Source organism: Formica exsecta, unplaced genomic scaffold (genome assembly GCF_003651465.1).
Source record: "Formica exsecta isolate Colony F162 unplaced genomic scaffold, ASM365146v1 scaffold1016, whole genome shotgun sequence".
Taxonomy (NCBI): domain Eukaryota; kingdom Metazoa; phylum Arthropoda; class Insecta; order Hymenoptera; family Formicidae; genus Formica; species Formica exsecta.
Window position 1 is genome coordinate 8,774 of NW_021848355.1, and position 10,630 is coordinate 19,403.

The 10,630-nt window shown below is 37.2% G+C and overlaps 1 protein-coding gene and 1 long non-coding RNA gene across 3 annotated transcripts; one reads left to right on the top strand and one right to left on the bottom strand.

Annotated features, from left to right (window-relative positions):
• The first annotated feature begins 149 nt into the window (after positions 1-149).
• On the top strand, positions 150-5,970 carry LOC115232795. 2 transcript variants are annotated; one of them, XR_003883657.1, is made up of 6 exons: positions 150-785; positions 922-1,097; positions 1,505-1,743; positions 4,664-4,809; positions 5,344-5,536; positions 5,827-5,970. It is a non-coding gene; the product is annotated as an uncharacterized LOC115232795 (long non-coding RNA). The 2 variants fall into 2 exon arrangements; XR_003883658.1 differs by having other exon boundaries at positions 5,344-5,513; positions 5,827-5,964.
• LOC115232788 (exportin-6-A) lies at positions 4,808-10,426 on the bottom strand. Its single transcript, XM_029802894.1, has 16 exons — positions 9,978-10,426; positions 9,583-9,786; positions 9,314-9,505; positions 9,060-9,219; positions 8,710-8,966; positions 8,470-8,636; positions 8,092-8,398; positions 7,898-7,990; positions 7,643-7,811; positions 7,439-7,577; positions 6,972-7,330; positions 6,542-6,869; positions 5,979-6,176; positions 5,625-5,903; positions 5,355-5,520; positions 4,808-5,264 (listed from the first exon to the last, which is right to left on the bottom strand). The coding sequence occupies exons 1-16, from the start codon at positions 9,978-9,980 to the stop codon at positions 5,187-5,189; spliced, it is 3,099 nt and encodes a 1,032-aa protein (XP_029658754.1). The 5' UTR covers positions 9,981-10,426; the 3' UTR covers positions 4,808-5,186.
• Positions 10,427-10,630: the final 204 nt, after the last annotated feature.

Consider the following 10,630-nt stretch of genomic DNA (forward strand, 5'->3'; position numbering starts at 1 on the left):
GTGCCCCTTGCGTTCTCTCTCGCTCGCACGTAGCATAGCGCTCTCTTTCGCCATCCTACGTGCGAGCGAGAGAGAACGCAAGGGGCACAAAACAGAGTGTGTCCTTTTCTACGTGCATCTTTACCCCCACTCCTCAACACTCGGTCTAGATATATTATGTCTATGGGTTCATCTAACCGGACTTGGTGAAATTGGCCCTTAATCCACATATGCAATATCGCAAAAATTCTATGTTCAAAATAGAAATGGTAGATAATTTATCCGAATCCAACAACTAATAATCACAATATAGGTCGCCATCTTGCATGTGCTACGATACGGACGTGTTTTTGCGAGTGCTCTCGAAGTTTCGAATAATCAGCCCATTTCTGGGCTACAGTTCGCGATATTTTGTCAGAATTATTTGGCTCTTGTAGCGTGCTTCCTCCAGAAGCTTTTATTTTGACGCCCAAAGTGAAATTTCATACGCTATTACTTTTATAAAAGTAAGTCGCAACAGGCGCCTCGACAAAGGCCAATGTGCCTGGCGCCATCGTGCCTCGCAGCTACGGATTAAAAAATCTTTCTGTATTATTCTTCCTTCTCTTGTAAAATCCTTTTATCCTTTCAATATGAACTCCGGAGGATCTAACGACTTCCTTAAGGACAATGTGAGTAGCCATAACTCTAATTTTTCTTCACATTCGGAAGAGAATATTGTCATCCAAGACGATGACATCGATATGGAAGCTCTGAATAATCTCAGATCGGAAGCCGGTCTCTCACAATTAAATTCATCTAAAAATGTGCGTACACCATCAGTTATTAAAAAAAAAAGCCTGAAACGTGCAAAAACAGACCTAGCTCACAGCCAGACCACAAGAAAGGTCTTCAGTACTGAGACTCATTCTTCTCTTGATTCTGTTAATATTTCTACCTCAGGCTCAGCTATTACTATATTGGAGAGTATATTGAAGAACAGATATTCCTCAGATAATCAAGGACCTTTTGACGTACACGTACAAAGGATTTCGAAGCCACACGCTCCTCTTCATCCAATATCCGTAGGAAGGATAATTGCCAGTCTTAACATAAGTGACGTGATGGAAATTAGAAAGGTGGGCTTTTCCAAGGTCTCAATCTTTGTAAAGACTCGTGAAGCGGCTAATGACTTAGTCAACGACTCACGTCTAAAGAAGGAGGATCTGATAGCATTTATCCCCCCATCTCGCACCTCTCGCAAAGGAATTATCAGGAATGTCCCTCTGGACCTCTCCGATGACTTGATATCTGAGAACACTAAGAGCCCTTTCAAGATTGTGTCGGGTAAAAGACTTAACAGAAGAATACTGGACCCTGACCCTCGTGGAGGGGAAGAGGCTTCCGCTGTTAATTACACCCCCTCTTTCACAGTAGTGATTACTTTTGAGGGCCAAAAAATACCCAGAAACGTTTCTCTCTTTTATGTCAGTTACCCTGTCTCTCCCTACGTTACCAGAGTATCTCTATGCCACTCCTGTTACAGGTTTGGGCATATAAAAGCATCATGCAGAAGCAAACCACGTTGTGTCCACTGTGGAGAGAAGGATCATTGTTTCGATAAAGAGCAGTGCCCTCACGCACATGATCCCCCTAAATGTGGCAACTGCGGAGGTGGTCACAGAGCGGATGCACCATCATGCCCTGAGCTGTCAATTCAAAAGGAGATTAGGTAATACGCGGTTCACAGGAACATTTCGCTGCTTGACGCCAGGGAAATAAGAGGTAACAGATCTTCACCACCTTACTCCCCTTCCTTGGATGAGTATCCTCTCCTCCCGCATTCCCCCGCTAGTTTTGAAAGCTCTTGTTTACACAATGCGTCTGGGTCTTCCTTATCGAACCACCCGCGTACAACCTATGCCAAAGCGGCCTCGGAATATTCTAATTCCTTGCATAATCGTTCTCCTCCAAATCTCCCCAACAAAGAAATGCGACATCCCCGTCGCTTTCCTCTCCGCGCCCATCACCGGATTTATTTGTCGTTCCTAATGGGAGACCTCCTAGATCGCGAAACAAAATCGTATTCAGTGACACCTCGTCGTCCCAATCCAGTCTTGGTAAAGATCACAATAGCAACGTTAATATTCAACATAAAGATTTTTCTGCTAACGATCTGGTGAAAACTATTGGCTCTCTTCTTATCCATCTCACTTCGGCTCTCTCTTCCCCTTCAATGACGGAGGAAGTTCACAAGATAATAGACTCTATCCAAAGCTTACTGCTTAATCCGGACTAGAGGTCCCCTCACCATAATGACAACGACGACAATGACAAGTAATCCCGTTAGAGAGGGCATTAATATTCTCCAATGGAATTGCCATGAACTTAGGAATAAAAGGGACCTGTTGCTTAATATTATCCAGGACTACGACGTTCTTGCACTTTCAGAAACCTGGCTTACCACAGAACAAAATTTCAACTTCCACAATTTTCGTATAATTCGCTCTGATGGACCCTCCAGTAGATCTGGGGGGGTGATCATCGCCATCAAAGACTGGATACCATTTACTAAAATCGACTCTATTTACTCTATCCAAGGTCGACTCGAGTCGATTGCAATTAGGATCGAGACTCCTACAGATCCTATTTACATCGTCTCTATATACCGTCACCCAGGTAACTTCGATTACTCTAACTGGGACAACCTTTTCTCTTCCATCCCTTCCGTTTCTCGTATTATCATCATGGGTGATTTTAACGCTCACCACAATATCTGGGGATGTGCGTCCCCTGACTCCGTCGGTAAAGCTCTCCTTGATTCCGCATTGGACCACACTCTCTATCCCTTAAACGATGGCACTTTTACGTACATATCCCGTCCAAATCAGACTCCTTCAGCGATCGATTTAACTTTTGCTTCCTCAGATCTATTCCCTTTATGTTCATGGACATCTTTCGATGATTCGCTAAACAGCGATCATATCCCAACTATTATTTCACTGTCCAATCCTGTTAAATGTCGCTCTTTCTTTTCGCATAAACTCAACACCTCACGCATTAATTGGAAACAATTTACACTCTCTTTATTAAACCAGCACTCCCAGCTTCTCACTCAACTCAACCAGGATAGTATCTCACCCTTAGACAAATACGATTCTATTATAACTGTCGTCAAATTTTTTCGCTCACTCCTTCGCTCATTCTTTCGCTCACTCCATCTCGAACATGCAATCGCAAGAAATTTACATCTCCTCCGGCCCCGTGGTGGAATGAGGAGTCCCTGCCAAAAATGGTCGATTAAAACCGATTAAAACATAATCCGTTTTAATCGGTTTTAATCGGTTTTAATCACGTATTATCTCTTGTCTTCCTCACGAATATCACTTACCCTTACTTGCAACTTTCAATCAGATATTTTTTACGGGTCTCTTCCCTGATGCTTGGAGGCACTCTCTTGTTTTCCTTATTCCCAAATCTACTCCGGAAAAGTATAGACCCATTTCCCTTACCTCTTGCTGCTTAAAACTGCTTGAGAAACTTATTCTGCTGAGACTGGATTGGTGGTTGGAACACAACCTAACTTTTAAACTATTCAACTACAAACGAAAGCAAAATCACTACAAATAACTACAAACGATTCTAAAACACATGGCGAAAGCGGATTTGAGATATCTTTAAAATTGACAAAGTTGCGTTATTTGTTTATTGCAAATATGTTGTAACTTTTAAACTATTCAACTACAAACGAAAGCAAAATCACTACAAATAACTACAAACGATTCTAAAACACATGGCAAAAGCGGATTTTAGATATCTTTAAAATTGAAAAAATAACGTTGTTTGTTTATTGCAAATACGTTGTAACTTTTAAACTGTTCAACTACAAACAAAAGCAAAATCACTACAAACAACTACAAACGATTCTAAAACGAATGGCGAAAGCGGATTTGAGATATCTTAAAGTCGGGTGACAGCCGTTTTTAAAAAATTTTTTATTTATTTATGGATCAAACTACAAACGAAAATATTTTTACTACAAACAACTACAAACGAAATACTATCATTTTCTGTATTGAAAACTTTATTTATTAAAAGTGGGGTGCCAACTTCACATAGGTCCCGCAAATACACGATTCCATCTCTAAAATCGAAACAGCCGCTAAACGTGCATGTGATTATCTCACAACTAAAGGCTTGACAGTTTCAAAAAACAGGCAAGATATAAGGGGATTAATTACTTTCGATCTTTTGACGAATTCCGTCCGAGACCTTGGTTCTACGAGATGGAGAATTTCAATCGAGAAAGCATAACTACCTGCTGTAGGATAAGAAGCGGACATTACGCACTCAATAGCAGCTTATACCGCTGCAATCTGGTACCTCAATCTAGCTGTCCTTGCGGAGCCCTCACTCAGGATATAAACCATATACTCTGGTCATGTTCTCTTCTAAATATTAGCAGACACTCTTTGATAAGAGCGCTCAATCAATTGGACATTTTTCCTCCAATGGATGCTGCAGAACTATTGGCGGAGCCTTCCTCCGGAGTGGTCCTTGCCATCTACTCCTTTCTCAAATCTTGTAAAATTCAAGTCTGACTCCTCGAAATACCTCGTTCCTTCCTTTGATTTCTTACCACTTCTAACCAACCAATCAACGAGCAGGAGTTTCACCCTCTCTTACTTACAATTGATCTTTTAAGATCTGCATTGCTACCAACAAACCAGTTGATGGCCGTGTGACGAGTACTCGTCGGAGCCAACCCCCACACGAGGAAGAAGAAGAAAAAGAAGGAGATCACAATATATGTAATAAATGGCAGGTTATTAACAATTTACAAACTCTGTGGTAAATAGTTTTATTTCTGCTACAATTTTTACCAATACATATATTATAATTACATACCTCTATAAAAAGTCGAAGAGTAGACATAAAGAGAAAATCTGAAAAATATAAGCTCTTATAGACATATAAAAAAAGGCATGTTTCATTCATAATATAATGGCTTTTACATCACAAAAAGATAGTATGGCAGTGATATACACAGAATAGTTAATGTTTACAAAAGTCTTTTGTTTTTCTTCGTTTCATCATGGTTAATGTCTCTTGTATCTGTATCTGGAGGCACTCGAATACAAAAGAGATTTGGTAAAAATGCTGATTTCATTTAAATGCCACTGTAAAAGTCTTAACTTCAAATTGCAAATTTCGTCCTAATACGTGTTTCAGCCTGGTCTGCACAGTTGGTAACATCTTAAGTCTGAGATAAGTTGAAGAACTGATCTCGTCAGAGTTGGTTGATCCTGGAAAAAAAAACAAAAAACCATTATTCTTATTAAGCATGTATTCGATTTATACTTTTATATTTAAAAAATGTTAAAGATTAAACACACTGTGGATTTATCAAAGTTTCCCAACAATGTGGCTCTCTGCATATCGTCTACGCCTTCGCAAGTTGCTAAGAACGTTGGCAAAAAATGGCCAAAAAACCATCCTATGTTGACAGATGCTAGACTGTGAACAGCGGCGGCTATTTCGTCTGCTAGCAAGTTGTGAGACCTATATAAATTAAATAGTATGTTATAAATACAAATCTAACGAGTTTAAATGGCAAGCATATTCTTAATATTAATGAATATGTTATAATATAGTATAATACTTACTGTTGAAATAAAACTGTGAATAATGCCATCAAAAATCTTTCAAGAAGATGAACTTTGAATATGGCTCGTTGATAAAGTCGCCACCTGATATTTAATTGCTCGAGGCTTTGCAAACTCTGTCGAAATATATTGACGTCTGACTGAAGTAGAGCTTGACCAAATGCCTCTAAAATAGCTACTAATTCTTCTTTATGCTCGACAGGTTCGTCTTCATTGGGATGCCCAAGAGTACGCAATATTGAGGTATTATAGAAATATTGCCATCGATGCATAAGAATACTAAAAATTAATAATTTTTTGAAAGGACTGGCTTTTAAAATAGAAATAAAAAAATATACATTACCAATATATTACCTATGGAAAAGTTTTAATAAAACTAATGTTGTATCCGGATGAGCACTTAGGCTGCTTCCGATTGCAGGCCATACTTGACCTAAACACAGACTCGTTACAGAAGGGACAAATGCCTTAAATGCATTGCTGGGTGCTGATATGACAAGTATTAAAATTTCCAGCAATTGATCCAATGCAGGACCGGCAGAAATATTTTCCCTGTAAATGAAGCAATTGATGCTCTGTTGAAAAAAATTGTTAAAAAATTTTAAATGGGATATACAAATATATATATGTATATGTATAATTTCTATATAAAACCATATAAATATATATATTTATAAATATAATATTGATTACATATTGATTATATAGTTTTTACATCTGTTGTTCACGAAAAAGTGATAAGAAAGCTTGATTTTAATTCTAAAAACACTTAGAAAAAATTGTGATAAATAAAAATAGATTAAAATAAGGAAAATAAAAGGCATATTTTTGGATATTATGATCTTGGATAACGTAAAATCTGCTATTACATCTTGATTAAATATTTTTGCCTCTGTAATGTAATACTTTGTACAAACCTGGTATAAAGCTGCAGCATGCCTTGAACCGCATTTTGCATAAACTCGGGGCCTAATTGTTGTTGTAATACTGAAAATGTCGAGTGTAGGAAGCCAAGTAACACTTCGCATATAATCTGACACCTTATCACATAAGACAATAACTCTAATGTCCTATTTATTATCGATTCCAAACACGAATGTAACATTTTTTTTATAGTCGTAGATGAGGACGCGCAATCTTCTAATAATTGAGTTAGAGGCATTACCGTAATTGAAATTGTCGATTCTAAAGGCACTGGTTGTCCTTGCATACCCAGAGGTGCAGATAAGGCCAATATCATAGTATCTAGATGAGATATTTTTCTTTTATATATCTTTTCATAAAAACAAAAACTATAAATATTTTATATATATCGATAGTTATAGATTTTACAATCTGACAACTCACCCAATAATCTTTGCCTTATCACTGCATCACCAAGTGGTAATATAATTCCATTTATCAATGCCCTTCGCAGAACTTTGATCGTATCTGGCTTCAAATACGGATACGTGTCCGTAGAAATTAAATTCCTAAAAATCGGTTGGTCCCACAAGATTGGTTTCAAAATGGCGGTGATACTTTGAAAAAGGTGAACGGCGGAATGGACAAGATTTAAAGGAGGTGGATGATCGCAGGGTGCAGTATACGTTGTTGCCCAAATACACGAATCGATGCAACGCTGACAGAGTGCCTCCTTTGTCTTCTCCGGTTTCCTGACTATCCAATGACACCATGCTTGAAGAGAAGCCAAAAGCTGTGAATGTCTAATAGCGCAAATAAAGATATAACAAATGCCTTCATGATTATAATATATTATGGATTTTGTTGTACATACTTAAAAAATCATGTACAAGATATAGTTAAGAACTTACACTTCTATAAGATCTATTACGATGGCGGCTGGTTGAAGTGCCGCTTTATACAATTGATTATCTCTTGCGAATATACATGCGTCTAGAGTTTGTGATATAACTTCCTCCGCTAAGGTTTGATCGACATTCGTTTGATCTCCTATTGATACAAATAATTGTTATTCGCACAAAAATTAATAAAATTGCCCGCACGCAATAGCTTACCAATGAAAAGAGAATATAGTCTAGTTAAAGCTTGTGTAGTTGATGCAAGATCTCTCAAATGCGCATGTACATTTGATGCCTCCACATCATTTAGTAAAATAACTTGTCCATTGGCGACAGCAGCGCCTAATTCTCCGAAAATAATTAATCCTTCTCTCCATGAACGATACTGAAACAAAAATATCCAATATTAATAATTTTGTCATATATAAAAATACATATATAAGACATGGGTATATTACTACTATAAATTACCAATAGTGTAAATACTGGAACAGGCGAGATGTCGGCGATTTTTGCTAAACATTCTACATTGCATCTCAGAAAATGCTGCCACTCTGTCTCTTCCTGCAAGAAGAAAAATTATAAGATTTAATGAAGCACTTGATATTATATATATCTCTGATCTCTAAATTATATTTATATAAGTTATACAGGTTTACACCTACGTTCTCATCTAAACTTTCTGTATCGAGATCCCTTAATACTCGAGCGTTAAATTTAAAACTCATTTTTTGCAAGATCCGTTCGGCGAGGGCTAATGCGATGGCAGAATATCGTGACTGAATACTCTCCAAAAGTGTAGTCCAAACGTCTAAACAACGCAAATAACTGTTCACGGTAGAGGCTTGCTGAAATGTGTGATGACACAGTATTTCTAATAATGTATTTACTGGAAATTTTGAGCTCGATTCCATTCTTTTCAGATGATTTGTTACAAATAATTGTAAAAACTCTGTCATTTTCTCCATGTAGCTAAAAAAACATATTTTATCTTGTATTTTATGTTGAAAATATCACAACAGATTTTTCCTAAGAAGGCATACCTCTCCTCTATAGAATCTAGACGTTCCATTAATTGGAATAAACCAACACCATTTTGAAATATTTCTAGTAACAATATATCAGTTGCATCAGGCGAGCAGAGCGGTCTATACAAAAGCTCATTAATTGTTGTGAAAGCTTGAACAGCCATTTCTATTTGTTTGCTATTCTACAAAAACGTGGACAAATTTATTATTTTTCTTCCTGCTAATGCATATCCTATTGTATAAGTAAAATCCTACCATTGCATCATAATATTTAGCACAAGAAAAAATAGCATCCAATAAATTAGTAGAGATATTGCTTGATAGATCTATCCAACTAAACAGATGTGCTAAAACTTCAAGAGTAGCTATGCAAACTTCACTGGTGCCTGTTGCCAATCCCTCGACATCTAATATTGTACGTGCAGATGCAAGACTTTGTCCACTAATAGGTGATGGGGGTGGTGTCACAGTTCCAGAACGACTTTGCAATTTTGTGGTCTCTTTTAGAAGAACTAGTATAACCAAAAAAAGAGAGATTATAAAATCATTAATATATAATACTACAACGTATATTCTATATTCCAACAATAACAATTAACAACAACCAGTAAGTGTATCCAAAGTCAGAGGCACTTGTGAACTCAATAATCTAAATAGCTCGCTTTTTCTGTGCATCGGCAGATCTTCCCTTGGTGTGGCTAATTCCTCCGAAGCTGTTCTCAAATATACAAGTCCCAACAATCTTGTATGTTTGTGATCTAACAACTGTAATAAAAATTCGACAATATTAAATAGCCAAATCCATTAACTGTAAACCATTTATGTAAAAAGAAAGAAAAACTATTCTGTTCATACAAACCTGTAAAATGTTGGAGTAAAAATCAGGATAAAAATGTGGCCAGTCATGTCTTGCTATATCCACTACCAATTTCACTACCTTATTCCTTACAAAGGGCACGACATCTCTTTCTAACGATAATGTATACAAAGTAGATCTCGTGAGAGCCCTATCCTCCCATGGGAGAATGGGCCATCGTCTTCCTATAGTTGTCTATCAAATAATTCACAGATTAAAGATTAGAGAAAGTCACACTGTTACATACAAAATAATATTATATATACAATTACCTCCAGAGTGGACAAAGCAAACATACTGACATAGTGATTGCTTGTAGAGGACAAGAAATGCAAACATGGTTTCCAGGAGTCAATCTGGGCGGCAAATTCTTGAAAACTACGTTCGATCGTATGTTTTTTTTCATTGGTCGTTTCTGGAGAGAAAAATTCTGTCATAAGCTGTTCCAGATTCTGCAGAGCAGCTACATCATCATCCTGCAAAAATTTTAAATCTATTTTAAATATATATTACGTACACCTTTTGCAAATTTTTTTTCGTTTATATATATTTGACGAGTTTTGTGCAAAAAGATAAAATGTTTAGATGCACACTCCGTCAAATCGTGTCAGCATAGATCGATTTTGTCGCATGGATACAATAAAAAAGAATACCATAATTTATTTACCATGATAGCCTCTGTGGAAACTATTATATCGCTGTAAATGCAATAAAAATATATAAAAGGAAAAAGTTTTAAGATTTTTCTTCACTTGACAAACGTCATTTTAAATTGATTAACTGAGATTAGTCCGTCAATCAAAACCGTCTCTTTTTCTTTTTCTACAATTTGAATTGGCATCGATTGGACAAGGTAAGCTGTAAGATTTAACTTCACTGCCATAATCAAAATTGTCTTCTTCTTCTTCTTCTTTCTTAAATGGCACCTGCCCTCGGTCGAGGGTCAATACGGCCAGAACCTTGCGTATAATGCATACAGAAGTGGCACTGAGTAAGAATGTTCCTTGGAGTAGTTTATGTTAGCGAAAGCGTCTTATTTGTAAGCTTAGCGCAACAGTTCTGTTAACTATTTAAGCCCACACACACACAGTATGTGTGGAGGTGCGTGTCGAGACCAATGAGTAAAGAATCACAGGAGAGAGCATTTGGCTTTGGCTAGCAAGCGGACGGAAGTGCCTATATATAAGTGGACGCTCAAGATGGCTACTCAGGAACGAATTGCAACATGACAGAGATACTGGAAGTACCTCAAAGCCCTGGCAATGCACCATCTTACAATTAAAACTTATTAATAATATTTTTTTTTCCTCATACCGCGGC